At 42.5% G+C, this 16488-nt stretch overlaps 1 protein-coding gene across 6 annotated transcripts in view; it reads right to left on the bottom strand.

Annotated features, from left to right (window-relative positions):
• LOC118388227 (cAMP-specific 3',5'-cyclic phosphodiesterase 4D-like) overlaps positions 1-16488 on the bottom strand; it is a 177864-nt gene that overhangs the window by 18276 nt on the left and 143100 nt on the right. For 5 of the 6 annotated variants that reach the window (XM_052528059.1, XM_035777065.2, XM_035777093.2 and 2 more), the window contains 5 exons: positions 16077-16118; positions 15424-15460; positions 14103-14232; positions 12308-12420; positions 4873-4966 (listed from right to left, as the gene is read on the bottom strand). In XM_052528059.1, coding sequence (XP_052384019.1) covers positions 4873-4966; positions 12308-12420; positions 14103-14232; positions 15424-15460; positions 16077-16118 — 416 coding nt within the window. The remainder of the gene's footprint in view (positions 1-4872; positions 4967-12307; positions 12421-14102; positions 14233-15423; positions 15461-16076; positions 16119-16488) is intronic. The other variant, XM_035777074.2, reaches the window with a different exon arrangement.

Genomic DNA, 16488 nt, shown 5'->3' with positions numbered 1-16488 from the left:
AGGCTACTGTGTGCTCCCCTGTCTGAGCTCCCAGTCCGACTGGGACAAGAAAATTATCATTATCATACAATAATGCATTTTATCCGATTTTTTTCTAGTCAGTAAATCACTCTAGTCTAGGCTGTTAATTAACTGCATTGAATATGGCATTTCAATAATCATTTTGAATGCATGTTTCATTACGAAATAATAATAATTTCGCCTAGTCTTTTAGACAGTTTAGGTCTAAGGTCCAGAAGGGCACATTAGCAGGCCAGTCATAGTGCACATTTTGTCAGGATGTATCGTGCGTTAACATACACTATCTGAAAATAGGGCCTTCTCATACTGATATGCAAGTTTGTTGTGGATCATCATTCTCCCAATTCGTCCGATATCAGGCAAGTTTGCCGCTCGTTCTGCCTTCTCGCCTCGCGCTCCAGGAACCAATAATGCTTCTATTGAACAACTTTTTGATTGGTTGTTAATGTTTTATCGTCGGGGGGACAGGTGGATCACTCAGAAAATTATCCAAACGATAGCCATTGTTATCGTTCTCCACTCTTTTTGTAGTTATCGTTTAGTGTGAAAGCTCCTGTTCACTTGAATGAGAGTTGTCTTTGATTTGTATTTATTTCAAATGTTTTTATAACACAAAAAGATTGCTATTTTTCCATTCACTATAATGGGGGATCCTGTCTTCTGCTAACAATGCCTGCAGTACAGCGATCGGTCTTGAACTTCCGAGGCTGCAATGAGAGGGGGCAGTTGTGCTGCCACATTATTAGTTAAAGCATGCGTTAGTAAATTCACTCTGGCTATCTACTCTGATTTCAGAGCACTCTGTCTGCACTCTGAGCCTAACCACCTCTACTAGGACGAGTAAAATGGTCAGAGTGGTGTTTTCTCCTTTGTGTCTAAAAGTAGCTAGCAAGCTAGACAACTTTAGCCAGTTAGCTTAGGTGCCTGACTGCCATTGTAAGGTCAGAACGCTCGGATCAATAAGCTCTTAATTTACAAACTCCCAGAGCGTCCTCTGGCACTCCAGAGGGAATTTACGATCATACACGTCCTGATGCAAAAGGCAGCCTAATAATATTATGGTCTCCATGGCAATGCCACACAATGTGTCCAGTAATGCCAGGCTGACATGCTAATAGGCTAGAAGACATGCAGAACTAAATGTGCATATTTGTGTACTCTTATGCAGGGGCACAACTTTTATTATAAATGAGAATACAGTTGAAGTTGGAAGTTTACATACACGTTGGTTGGAGTCATTAAAACTAGTTTTTCAACCACTTCACAAATTTCTTGTTAACAAACTATAGTTTGGGCAAGTTGTTTAGAACATCTACTTTGTGCATGACAAGTAATTTTTCCAACAATTGTTTACAGACAGATTATTTCACTTATAACTCACTGTATCACAAGTCCAGTGGGTCAGAAGTTTACATACACTAAGTTAACTGTGCCTTTAAACAGCTTGGAAAATTCCAGAAAATTATGTCATGGCTTTAGAAGCTTCTGATAGGCTAATTGACATAATTTGAGTCAATTGGAGGTGTACCTGTAGATGTATTTCAAGGCCTACCTTCAAACTCAGTGTCTCTTTGCTTGACATCATGGGAAAATCAAAAGAAATCTAACATCTAACCATTACAATAACAGGGGAGGTGAGCATTTTTTGGGGGTATGATATTTGTGCAGTAGCATCCACATTCATGTAGAAGTGTTTAGAAACATATTATATTATTTACAATAAGTGACCACAAAATTACCCAAAAAAGGGTCATATTAGATTGTGTAGAAATTCAGGAAATGAGCTTTAAATGCCCCCAAAAACTGACAGAGCTCCAGAGTTCCCCCGGACCCCACACCAGGTTGTGTCCCCCCACTGTGCAACCTATGTTCACCCCCTGAATATGTTGGCCTGTTCAGTACTCCAACACATTATATCCTGTACATTAGGAAAGTGTTCAGACCCCTTCCCCTTTTCCACATTTTGTTACTTTACAGCTTTATTCTAAAATGGATCTAACAATTTTTTAAAACTTAATCTACACACAATACCCCATAATGAGAGCAACAACCTTTTTAGAATTATTTTTGCAAATGTATGTAACTGACAGTTAGACTTACAGGTTATGTCGTTGTCTTTTGTTTGAATTGTTTATGTGTCCGCTGTGCGGGGGAAATGATAATACAAGCGGAACTACGTAGCTAATACTGTTGTAACGGGGATCCTTATTGTAGCAACACACCTTTGGAGGGAAGGCAATCCTGCGCTGCGTTAGCTAAGTTTTCATGTCATTGGGTGTAGTTCATAATGGTTGAAGAGTGTATGTTAGGATGAAGTGTGAATTCATGCCAGGAATAATAAGTGTGAAGTTTAAAATAAGCAGCCAATGAGGTATTTGTTCCTTTATTCATGTGTTAATCTGAACCTGTTATAACGCCGGTTAAACTGTTATGTATAAGCACTTCAGAGTTATACCAAGCTAATAAGTCACTCGTAAGATAAGGTCGTAAGAGTGTGCTTAACTGTATTTTTCATTTACTTTATAGTTCTCACGGAAGGTGATAATTCTGACTAAAACTACAGAATAAAGCCGCCAGTTAAAATCAAGGAACGGTTGTGCTCGTGGTTACTGAAGGGAGCTACAATGTATTAAAAATAAAAAAACAGAAATCCCTTATTTACATAAGTATTCAGACCCTTTGCTATGAGACTTGACATTGAGCTCAAGTGCATCCTGTTTCCATTGATCATCCTTGATGCTTCTACAACTTGATTGGAGTCCACCTGTGGTAAATTAAATTGGTTGGACATGATTTGGAAAGGCACACACCTGTCTATATAAGGTCCCACAGCTGACAGTGCATGTCAAAGCAAAAACCAAGCCAAGAGGTCGAAGGAATTGTCAGTAGAACTCTGAGACTGTGTCAAGGCACAGATCTGAGGAAGGTTAACATAACATTTCTGCAGCATTGAAGGTCCCGAAGAACACAGTGGCCTCCAACATTCTTAAATGGAATAAGTTTGGAACCAATAAGACTCTTCCTAGAGATGGCCGCCCGGCCAAACTGAACAATCGGGGGGAGAAGGCCCTTGGTCACGGAGGTAACCAAGAACCCGATGGTCACTCTGACAGAGCTCCAGAGTTCCTCTGTGGAGATGGGAGAACCTTCCAGAAGTCCAACCTTCTCTGCAGCACTCCACCAATCAGGCCTTCATGGTAGAGTGGTCAGACAGAAGCCACTCCTCAGTAAAAGGCACAAAACAGCCCGCTTGGAGTTTTCCAAAAGCACCAGAAGGACTCTCAGACAATGAGAAACAAGATTCTCCGGTCTGATGAAACCAAGATTGAACTCTTTGGCCTGAATGCCAAGCGTCACGTCTGGAGGAGACCTGGCACCATCCCTACAGTGAAGCATGGTGGTGGCAGCATAATGCTGTGGGGATATTTATCAGTGGCAAGGACTGAGAGACTAGTCAGGATTGAGGGAAAGATGAACAAAGCAAATTACAGAGAGATCCTTGGTGAAAACCTGCTCCAGAGCACTCAAGACCTCAGACTGGGGCGAAGGTTCACCATCCAACAGGACCCTAATCACACAGCCAAGACAACGCAGTAGTGGCTTCGGGACAAGTCTATGAATGTCCTTGAGTGGCCCTGCCAGTGCCCGGACTTGAACCCGATCTAACGTCTCTGGAGAGACCTGAAAATATCCGTGCAGCGATGCTCCCCATATAACATGACAGAGTTTGAGAGGATCTACACAGAAGAATGGGACAAACTCCCAAAATACAGCTGTGACAAGCTTGTAGCATCATACCAAAGAAGACTCGAGGCTGTGAAAGGTGCTTCGCCTTGAAAGGTGCTTCAACAAATTACTGAGTAAAGGGTCTGAATACTTATGGGTGCCTGCTATCTCTATCTAGAGTGGTGCAGCAGTGCTAGGCATTGCATCTCAGTGCAAGTGGCGTCACTACAGTCCCTGGTTCGAATCCAGGCTGTATCACATCCGGCCGTGATTGGGAGTCCCATAGGGCGGCGCACAATTGGCCCAGCGTCGTCCGGGTTTGGCCAGGGTAGGCCGTCATTGTAAATACGAGTTTGTTCTTAAGTGTCTTGCCTAGTTAAATAAAAATCAAATCTAGAAGGGGGCGCTGAGTATGAGAGTGTATGTATGAATGTTTGTCCTTTATTTTACTGATCAGTATCCATATTTCTTCAACGTACAGTTATATGCATACTTTATTCACATTATTCTTAAGTATTTGCATGAATGTGAGATGAAATGTCATTATGTCGTTCTCTCTTTGTTGCCTCTCTCTCTTCCCTCATCACAGGTGACGAACTGCACCTGTGACCAGTGGGAATGGTATATAGTGGAGTGCTATGGGGTGGGGCTTCAAGTCTCCTGGTTCAAGGCCTGGGAGAACAGGAGTGAATGTGTCTCTGTGAGGAGGCCACTTGTACCATGTGTTTGTTATTTTCAGCCTGAGGGCCATGTATTTGTAATACATATTCCTTAACTTTGCATCAGACAAAGTCATCCTGCGATTCCTTTCATAGATATGGCCTGTCCGTGACAATTTCCTATGAATACCCTCTTCATAATGCATTCTAAGTGCATTTATAATACCTTATGAGCTATCCATAATAATGCACAACTCATGAACATCTTTGACTACATTTATAGAGCATTATGACCAAGGCTGTATAACGCCTTATAAAGCAAATAAATATTGTATTATGTAACAGAATTTGAGCAGGATGAATGCTTTACATCAATTCCTATTTGGCAGTAGGGTCAAAATAAATACCTTGCATGGCCATTTTAATGCCTGGTCAGGAGCCATTCAGGAGCGCTGTTGTCACTCACCTAGGAAAGTGTTGGCGATAAACTCTGAGACTTGGTTTCCTGACCGGCTGGTTTCTGACAACTGCGTGAGCTCTCTGTTCAGCATCCTTTTGAACTGGGGGACAAGATCAGACACCAGGCATCAGTAACACAAGTTCATACATGGACATACTGTACAGTGTGGAAAGTAGAAAATACCTCAGTAGAACAAGTGTAATGTGGATGACTGACTTATCTCTCTTTTTGCATAAACAATTTGTGAAATGATAAATTAATAAAACAAAATGAGAGTTCAAAATGGCCCCAAAAATATTTTTACATGATGTTTGGTGTGACTTTTTTACACCACACATTAAAGTGTCAGGAGTAACTAACAAGTAAATCAAATGACAGTAGTGATTTCCTTGATCACATCAAAATAAATGTGTGATATTAATAGACTAATAGTAGTCAAGTAATACACCATATCACTAGCAGACAGTGCAGCACCCAGTCCAGACAGAAAGAAGTGGAACATTATTTTTCAAACAGAGCAGTGTGGTTGCCATGGTGAATCATGGTACACAGAGGCAGCAGTGCTCAGTGAGTGGTTCATTGAGAGTGAGCGCAGGGCATTTGGGAAGGGAGGGTAGGGCACAACGTCTTCAGCTGTGCTCAGCCCGTTATGTAATCACGTGGGTACGAGATGGCGGAGCGCACAACGCCAGCCATACAAACCACCATATGGTCTTCTTAGGGCTGCAATCCCGTTAACGGGATTGATATGACAACAGCCAGTGAAAGTGCAGAGCGCCAAATTCAAACAACAGAAATCTCATAATTAAAATTCCTCACACATACATGTATCTTATACCATTTAAAGGTAATCTTGTTGTTAATCCCACCAAAGTGTTCAATTTCAAATAGGCTTTACAGCAAAAGCACCACAAACGATTATGTTAGGTCAGCGCCAAGCCACAGAAAAACACAGCCCTTTTTCCAGCCAAAGAGAGGAGTCACAAAAAGCAAAAATAGAGAAAATGAATCACTAACCTTTGATGATCTTCATCAGATGACAATCATAGGACTTCATGTTACAGGATACATGTATGTTTTGTTCGATAAAGTGCATATTTATATAAAAGAATCTCAGTATACATTGGCGCGTTATGTTCACTAGTTCCAAAAACATCCGGTGAGATTGCAGAGAGCCACGTCATTTTACAGAAATACTCATTATAAATGTTGATGAAAATACAATTGTTAGACATGGAAATATAGATACACTTCTCCTTAATGCAACCGCTGTATCAGATTTCAAAAAAGCTTTACGGAAAAAGCAAACCATGCAATAATCTGAGTACAGCTTTCAGACAACAAAGCAGCCAAAAAGATATCTGCCATATTGGGTAGTCAACACTAGTCATAAATAGCATTATAAATATTCACTTACCTTTGATGATCTTCATTCGAATGCACTCCCAGGAATTCAAGTTCCACATTAAACATTTGATTTGTTCAATAATGTCCATAATTTTTGTCCAAAGAGCTACTTTTGTTAGCACGTTTGGTAAACAAATCCAAAGTCATGAAGCGCGTTCCCTAGTTGCAGATGAAATGTCCAAAAGTTCTGTTACTGTCCGTAGAAACATGTCAAACGATGTATGGAATCAATCTTTAGGATGTTTTTAACATAAAACTTAAATAATATTCCAACCGGAGAATTCCTTTGTCTTCAGAAAACCAAAGGAACACAGCTACCTCTCATGGGAAATGCGCCTGACCATGCGTGACTGCTGGCAGACCTGACTCAAACCTCTCTCATTCGGTCCCACTTCACAGTAGAATCCTCAAACAAGTTTCTAAAGACGGGTGACATCTAGTGGAAGCCTTAGGAAGTGCAACATAACCAATATCCCACTGCGTATTCAATAGGGGCTGGGTTGAAAATCGACCAACCTCAGATTTCCCACTTCCTGTTTGGATTTCTTCTCAGGTGTTTGCCTGCCATATGAGTTCTGTTATATTCACAGACATCATTCAAACATATTTAGAAACAGAGTGTTTTCTATCCAATACTAATAATAATATGCATATATCGCAACTGGGACTGAGGAGCAGGCAGTTTACTCTGGACAAACATTGGCAGTAGAATGGCCCGTACTGAAAAGCTCAGTGACTTTCAACGTGGCACCGTCATAGGATGCCACCTTTCCAACAAGTCAGTTTGTCAAATTCCTGGTTTGTTAGGAGCTTTATGAAATGGGTTTCCGTGGCCGAGCAGCCGCACACAAGCCGAAGCTCGCCACGGGTAATGCCAAGCGTCGACGGAGTGTAAAGTCCACACAGCAATGGTCCAACATCGAGTGGAAAGCCTTCCCAGAAGAGTGGAGGCTGTTATAGCAGCAAAGGGGGAACCAACTCCATATGAATACCCATGATTTTGGAATCAGATGTTCAACGAGCAGGTGTCCACATACTTTTGTAGTGTACCATCTCACTGACATAATATGCTAAAACACAGATACATCCAAAAACATACTGTTCTACAGTGCACCAAATCACACTTATCGTTATACAGACCCATTAAGAAGTTTGCAATGCAATAACAGAAAATGAAATTCTGACACCCTTACACCTTGAGCCCACACACATTCCTGTGCACTCACCTGTATGAGTGTCCAAGACACAGAGAACAAAGTGAATTCGGCCAACCCAGTGGACACATGTTAAATCAAAAACAAAGACGAGTGAGCAGTAAAAACCAACTCGGATGAATAAAATCCAGTAGCAGATTCTATGGATCTACAGTTCTGTCACAACCTGACAGTCTGTAGGTCCGAGATTGAAAGAGGGGAAAAGATCTAACAGTGGTCAGCCAAAGACGAGGTGTGCCCGTAGCCCTGAGCTGAGTAAGGAGGACAGAGGGCACAGAGGGGACATGGGGAACGGGCGATGCAGAGCAAGAGGACAGACAGTCCAGCTAGGTGCAGGACACCAGAGCGCATGGCTGACTGCTGCTCCTTCATCCACCATCCCACTCTCGATGTAAATACAGAGACCGAGGGGAAGGAGTGAGAGATGGAGGGAGGGAGGGATGGGGAGAGTATGAGTGAGGAAAGTCTCTCCCTCCCTGTGTGTATCTCCCCTTGAACTGCCTACATGTGCGATGCCCCCTAGCCAATCAGCTACACAGGCTGGAGGGATGCGAGGGATATGATTGGTTGTGGGTGTAAAGGGGAGGGGAGTGTGAGAGGTGGAGGCTGAGAGAGAGGGGGATACATAATGCATCCAGGAGGAGTGGAGTGGAAAGAAGGGATGGGAATCCATGCGACTGGTTAACTCCTTCAATGGGAAGGATGGGCTCCATTCATGTGTTGGTGTGTGTTTGTGTCTGAATGGGAGGGCGTGTGCATCAGCCCAATGCTCTTTGTATGCCCAAATATTAAGCAGAGGGAGAATGCAACAGCAGTTCAACTGCCTACATCTGTAAAAATGTAAATACTGCAACGCAACAAGAACCGACCTCCTTGGTCCAAATAATGGTCATATCTGTGAAGTGGTCATATCTGTGAATCTGTGGTTGCCATGGCGCTGTGAGGTCGCATATGCAGAAAGCTCTGTAAATATTGAACATATTTTAATAGTTGTAGGTGTTTCTGGACAGAATTTTAGATAAAATATTTATTTTGTTAGGTAATTAAGTTTTGATTGTATATACACTGAACCAGAATATAAATGCAACATCTAAGTGTTGGTCCCATGTTTCATGAGCTGAAATAAAATATCCCAGAAATGTTCCATATGCACAAGAAGCTTATTTCTCAAAAATGTTGTGCACAAATTTGTTTACATCCCTGTTAGTGAGCATACCTCCTTTCCAAGATAATCCATTCACCTGACAGGTGTGGCATATCAAGAAGCTTGAATAAACTGCATGATCATTAGAAAGGTGCACCTTGTGCTGAGGACTATAAAAAGGCCACTCTAAATTGTGCAATTTTGGCACAACACAATGCCACAATCTCAAGTTTTGAAGGAGCGTGCAATTGGCATGCTGACGGCCAGAGAATGTAATGTTAATTTATCTACTATAAGCTGCCTCCAACGTCATTTTAGAGAATTTGGCGGTACATCCATCCAGCCTCACAACTGCAGACCATGTGTATGTCGTTGTGTGGGCGAGCGGATTGCTGATGTCAACAGAGTGCCCCAAGGTGGCGGTGGGGTTATGGTATAGGCAGGTATAAGCTACGGGTAACAAACACAATTGCATTTTATCGATGGCAATTTTAATGCACAGAGATACTGTGACAAAATCCTGAGGCCCATTGTCGTGCCATTCATCCACTGCCATCACCTCATGTTTCAGCAGGGTAATGCACGGCCAGCCCCATGTCACAAGGATCTGTACACAATTCCTGGGAGCTGAACATTTCCCAGTTCTTCCATGGCCTGCGTATTCACCAGACATGTCACCCATTATGCATGTTAGGGCTGCTCTGGATGGACCTGAACGATGGCATGTTCCAGTTCCTGCCAATATCCAGCAACTTCGCACAGCCATTGAAGAGGAGTCGAAAAACATTCCACAGGCCACAATCAACAGCCTGATCAACTCTATGCGAAGGAGATGTGTCGCACTGCATGAGGCATATGGTGGTCACACCAGATATGACTGGATTTCTGATAAACTCCCCTACCTTTTAAAAAAAAGTATCTGTGACCAACAGATGCATATCTGTATTCCCAGTCATGTGAAATCCATAGATTAGGGCCTAATGAAAGTATTTCAATTGACTGATTTCCTTATATGAACTGTAAGTCAGTAAAATCTTTGAAATTGTTGCATGTTGTATTTATATATTGATCCACAGCAGTGCAAGACTGTCAAGTCAGTTATTTATCAACTGAACTGAGAAGCTTGCTATTTAGCTATCTAGCCATCTAACTGTTTTCATTTGAAACAACGAGATGACAGAGGCTTGGCGACTGTTGAATATGGCAGAGGATCCCTAAAGTTTTTCCACAATGGTTTATTTCAAGGTGGACTGTAGTGTTGACTGTAGTGTTGACTGTAGTGAGCTTCAAGCGCCTTAAGCTTAGTGGCTGCATGGCTTCAGACAGGTGGGTTTCGGAGGAGTTTACCAAGGAGTCTACGACTGGGGATGGAAAGGTGTCCTGGCTTCTGACTAGTTTCCCCCCTGGATCTGACCATCGTTTCCCCCCAGCTCAACCCTTCATCTGGGCCTCCACAGGAAGGTGCGCATGGAGAGTGGATCAGACATATGTTGTGACCCGTTGGACTTCCACCTCCCTCTGTGGATGACTGTGGAAGATCTTCCACCCAGAACAGAAAATCGCTATACAAATTAAATCTATTATTATTATGTATTTTAGACATTTCCTTGACCTTGGCATTCCAGCTGTTACAGTGCATTCAGAATGTATTCAGACCCCTTTGACATTTTCAAAATGTTGTTACGTTACAGCCTTATTCTAATATGTATTAAATCTATTCACAATACCCCATAATGACAAAGCGAAAACAGGTTTTTAGAAATGTTAGCAAATGTATCAAAAATAAAAAACCTAAATATCACATTTACATAAGTATTCAGACCCTTTACTCAGTACTTTGTTGAAACACCTTTGGCAGTGATTACAGCCTCGAGTCTTAGGTATGACGATACCTAAGCTTGGCTCACCTGTATTTGGGGAGTTTCTCCAATTCTTCTCTGCAGGTCCTCTCAAGCTCTGTCAGGTTGGATGGGGAGCATCACTGCAAAGCTATTTTTAGGTCTATACTGAGATGTTAGATCGGGTTCAAGTTCGGGCTCTGGCTGGGCCACTCAAGGACATTCAGAGACTTGTCCCAAAGCCACTCCTGTGTTGTCTTGGCTGTGTGCTTAGGGTCGTTGTCCTGTTAGAAGGTGAACATTCGCCCCAGTCAGAGCTTAGGAGCAGGTTTTCATCAAGGATATCTCAGTACTTTGCTCCGTTCATATTTTCCTCAATCCTGACTAGTCTCCCAGTCCCTGCCACGGTAAAACATCCCCACAGCAAGATGCTGCCACCACCATGATTCACTGTGGGGATGGTGCCAGGTTTCCTCCAGACATGACGCTTGGCATTCAGGCCAAAGAGTTCAATCTTGGTTTCATCAGACCAGATCATCTTGGTTTTCATGGTCTGAGTCCTTTAGGTGCCTTTTGGCTCCAAGAGGGCTGTGATGTGCCTTTTACTGAGGAGTGGCTTCCGTTTCGCCACTCTACAATAAAGGCCTGATTGGTGTAGTGCTGCAGAGATGGTTGTCTTTCTGGAGGGTTCTCCCATCTCCACAGAAGAAATCTGGAGCTCTGTCAGAGTGACCATCGGGTTCTTGGTCACCTCCCTGAGCTCAGTTTGACTATGGGGCCAGCTCTAGGAAGAGTCTTGGTGGTTCCAAACTTCTTCCATTTACAAATGGAGGCCACTGTGTTCTTGAGGACCTTCAATCAATGCTGCAGAAATGTTTTGGTACCGTTCCCAAGATCTCTGCCTCGACACAATCCTGTCTCGGAGCTGCACGGACAATTCCTTCGACCTCATGGCTTGGTTGTTGCTCTGACATGCACTGTCAACTGTGGGACCTCAAGTTGTAGAACATCTCAAGGATGATCAATGGAAACAGGATGCACCTGATATCAATTTCGATTCTCATAGCAAAGGGTTTGAATACCTTTATTTTTACTATATTTGCAAAAATTCTAAATACCTGTTTTCGCTTTGTCATTATGGTGTAGTGTGTGTAGATTGATGAGGAAAAATAATAGTTTCATCCAACTAATGTAAAAAAAATGTGGAAAAAGTCAAGTCTGAATACTTTACGAATGCACTGTATACTGTGCCATTTTCAAAAGCTATTGAGATGGCATAGCGAACAGAAGCATCATATCACTTCAATCAACCACTGTCCTGATGCATTAAGGAAAGCAGCATATGCTACACCAGGAACTCAATTCTCCAATCTAATACACTGTACAGGTAAAGAATGACATCACTTTGTAAATCTTAAACATAAGACATGTGATCGACATGAACACAGGGCAATGGTATTCAAAGTTGGGTTTGCGACCTTTAGTGGGTTCACAGGGGAAGTGCAGTGGGGTCACGTTATTGTATGGGATAATATACAAATGTTTTTGAGAAAGATAATTTGAGAAAAAAATAATAATAATTATTGAGTAAAAATGTATTTATTGGTTTATTTCCATTTTGACAAGAGATTCAAATTCAATGAATTGAAGGTTATTTGTTGATGTAAAAATCCAATTTTACGGTTGTGTCATCAGATTTGGGGTGGGTTTGCGAGAAATTCTTGGGGGAAAAAATGGGGTCCCTGCTGAAAAAGTTTGAATACCACTCACTGCTTTAAAGCAATCATTCCCAGGTTGTTACTGTAGATGAGGCTCAGTTCAAATGCAACACAGCTCACCTTGTTGGAAGCCATCTCGCTGACTGAGTGACGGGTCTGCAGGGTCTCCAGCTGGTCCAGACACCAGTCCAGCTCCTCCAGTGTCTCTATGGCCAGCTTCTGGTAGGGCTCCTCTGAGGGGGTCAAAGGTCATTATGCTGTTAAAGCCCTGAGAGAGACCACCAGAGACCATCCCATCCAGGCCCTAGTCTAGACTGAGCCCCAGATCCTTTGGTTCATGTCCAAACCCTCAAACAGGGGGGTGCAAAGACATCTATATTGTCCGCTAATACAGGACTAGTGAAGGTCCAGTGAGGTACTTTTGTTAATTTTTTGTAAACTAAATGTATTGTATTTCAGTGTTTACCAGCATTTGTAATTAGAGTCTGGTAATTATCTGTAGAAAACAGTTAATCTGCTTCATATAGCTCATGTCAATACGATACAATACAGTACTTTGCAAATCCAACTTATTTCTTTGTGGAAACTGAAAAGGTATATTCGTTCCTTTTCCATTTTAGTAGACACTCTTATCCAGAGCAATTTACAGTAGTGAGTGCATACATTTTCATACTTTTTCATATTGGTCCCCCCGTGGGAATCGAACCCAAAACCCTACTGTTCCAAGCGCCATGCTCTACCAACTGAGCCACATCATCACAAACCACTTGATGCCTCAATGTACTCAATTACTGTATTGTACATTGTTTTTCATCATTGTGAGGGAAAGTCGACAGGTACAAACATAGATGACCAGCATATGTACAATACAGTAATGTACATTTACATTAAGTGGTTTGTAAGGATGGTAAATTAATACTGAACAAAAATAGATTGTTTTCCATGTTATTTGATCAAGAAATGTAATTTGATGTGGATGTTTTGGGTCATTTCCCATAACTTTGCACCTTTCGATGTAAATGTTTGAGGACAGAGTTTTGTTCTTTCTGGGTTCCATTAGAATGATGATCACAGAGAAAGGGACAGGGCAACAACTCTGTTGACTGTTGACCCCTGCAAGACAACTTTCTTAATTATCTTAAAAACAATTTTTGTTTGCCAAAGCTGAGATGCTAAAACCATTTTTTGCCCGCTAAAGACGTCTATATTGGTCCGCTAATACAGGAGTAGTAAATGCCCAGTGTACTACTGACGTGAAAAAAATATTTACTTACATTTTATTTTTTAATTTTATTAATCAGATTTTTCAGGGGGTGCTGCAGCACCCTCAGCACCCCTACTTCCCACAGCTATGAACACTTTCTCTTTATTTTACCCTAGTCCCACAGACTGTAGCCCTGACCCCTGTGTTCAGTTATCTGGCATCAGACAGTAAGGCTCCATCTCAAACCAGAGACTATACAATTCATTGTCTAGACATCTCTTGCATATTTTCTCTGGTTTGTTATCAGTGAAAAATAATTCTCAAACCATGGCAGCTTCAAATACTACAAATGTCCTCCTGAGTACTTGTATCGAGCTATGACATTTTGGATTGCCATAGAAAATAGGACCAGTGCCCCCCCCCCACCCCCCAAAAGGATGGATATAGAGACAGATATTTTATTCTGTATGTCTCTTTACATCTTTTCATTCACACTGCACTGCCCTTACCAACATAAAGCTGACAGATACGCAATACTTGCAATTATGGCAGTAACATCAAACCAATCTTACGGTTAGGTCGTAGGGCAAGCTGTATTTTCAGTTCTTGTGAACTTACCATTTTCACAGAGTGCAACAGACACTAGGGAACAACAAAACCAATTGTTGTGAAGTAATGTAAGAGATATAATCAGATGCGTAACCTACTGACCTGGTATGCTTGGATTGGTATGAGTAGGCATTGAGGGAGTGTTGCTGCCTGACGGCCGCCTGTTGGGCCGATCCTGCAGATGAGTTATGACGGCAAAGTTGCTTCTGACTGTTCGGAGACTGGCGAGCACCTTAAGAGAGGGGGGGGAAGGGAGACTGATTTAGTGGTATGATGCATTATGTCCATGATATTCTACGCACAATATCCGGATTTCCTAAAACATAAGATTTCGTTTGCGTTTCTTCGATTTTTAAATGGGAGCTATGTCTGTCCCAAGACAATCAAATGAAAATCAGAATGTTACGGTTTTGTAATTTTGATGCCAACATAGAGGGTAGTTGATCAAACTCTGGCTCTGTAGCCTGGTGCCAGTTCTGTTTGGGCTGTATAGCCTGCACCTATCGTGACAATGACCAGTTGGCTATACTGCACAAAAAGTACTGGGACCAGGCTAATGGCTCTGTCTTTGGCATGTGCAGGTCGTACATAATTGTACATTTTAGTAATTTAGCAGACACTCTTATCTGAAGCGACTTAGTGGAGAAATTAGGGTGAAGTGCCTTGCTCAAGGGCACATCAACAGCTTTTTCACCTAGTCAGCTTGGGGATTCAAACCAGCAACCTTTCCGTTACTGGCCCAACACTCTTTACCGCTAGGCTACCTGCCGCCACTCAGGTATTATACACCTATCACACACGTGAGCTCTAGTGAGACACTGAAATGCACAGGGGTACAAAACATCCCTAAACACCTGTCTCAGGGACTTTGTGTGCCTTCATGTTGCAACTCAAGACTGCTCCGAGTTCAAAATGTCACCCCGGTGAAAAATCGAGGGGGCAGTCGGCACATAAAAGATCTCTCCTTTCCAAACCCTTGAAGATTTGACATCTGTCCGGCTCTGCTTACGACGCATGTCAATATTGGACTCCTCACTTGTTTTGTAACCCTAGTTGAGTTGTGACACACAATGACACGCACTACGTGCAGACGGGTTATTGCAGCAAAAGCCGGTGGTCTGGGTTGGAAGAGTATCGCTGGCACACAGATGTCGTCACAGCTACGTTAAAGTAGGCCCGTGTGTTCAGACCTTTGAAATGTTTGAATCCTTCCCGACTGTAATGTGCTTTGTGGATTCAAATAAAGTATTTCATGTGTGTGTGTTTGTGTGTAATGAATGGCGCCCTACCACTTAAAACACCACCAAGACAGCACTGTGCATCATATGATTTTCCACGCAAGAAGTACATAAAGGCTGGCTCACTGTACTGCACACAATATTACCATGCACTTAAAGAGAAAACGCATGAACAAAGCACTGACCTGTGCAAATGGTGTCACAATCATGTCTTCTCCATGTCTAAACGGACAGAAGAAAACAAAAACACTGGGTTAGATACTACATCTTCAACAAATAGGTGAAGAACAGAATATCACCATCTTACAAGGGCAATATTGATATAATATACTGTATACTGGGGCTCTATGGTACGCCCTGAGTGTATGGCCTGAACACCCATATAATCCTGTATCAGTTAACACATTGGACACATGGAGAGGAAACAAGTGACATGCACACAACTGACTGTGAGAACTGTGGGAAAAACAAACAAAATCCTTTGAAATTGTGCTTTATATATTATCATGCACATAATGTGTGGTCGAGCCTTTCTGTTAAGATTATAGGCCTCAGGCTATCCATGCAGCACCCAAACAGCAGCAGGCTGAACTCAGATGCAAGGCCTGTGGGGTTTTTCTTTTGGGATGGTTCGGGAGGAAAAGGGGGTGAGGGATGCGTGCATGTGTGTGTGTATGGGCTGGGGGGGTTAAAGGTTATGTGTTGGGGCAGGAGGTGGGTGGGGGTGTGTGAAGGGGTTAAGGGGTTTGTGAGGGCAGGAAGTGTCTGAAACCTAAAAATGCAGTGGGTCTTTAAAGGGGAAGTTAAATAGAACAAATGTGTCACACGCATCTCTCACCGCGGCAGCCAACCGACTTCCCAGTGCTTCAAGCCCTCTTCCCTTTAAATACATAGAGCGAGAGTCCAGTGACTAAGCTAGACTTGACATGGGTAAACAGACTGTGACATGGCCTCCGATCTCCAGAAACAAACATCAACAATATGAGACAGGAAGGTTATGTTTTTAGGGACCTCTGTGGGAATCATAGTTGAAGGGTTAGCTATGACAGTATAAATATAAGAGAGTAGACATGTATTGGTTAGTGAAACAGCAAGGTTGGGGGGGCAACAACGACAAAAAGAGAGACAGAAAGGTCAGAAAAAAATATTCAGAAAGAGCGAGAGAGTGAGAGTGAGAGTGAGAGTGAGAGAGAGAGAGAGAGAGAGAGAGAGAGAGAGAGAGAGAGAGAGAGAGAGAGAGAGAGAGAGAG

This window comes from Oncorhynchus keta, chromosome 1 (genome assembly GCF_023373465.1).
Source record: "Oncorhynchus keta strain PuntledgeMale-10-30-2019 chromosome 1, Oket_V2, whole genome shotgun sequence".
Classification (NCBI taxonomy): Eukaryota; Metazoa; Chordata; class Actinopteri; order Salmoniformes; family Salmonidae; genus Oncorhynchus; species Oncorhynchus keta.
The sequence above is the reverse complement of the archived record's forward strand: the minus strand, read 5'-3'. Positions and strand labels throughout refer to the sequence as shown.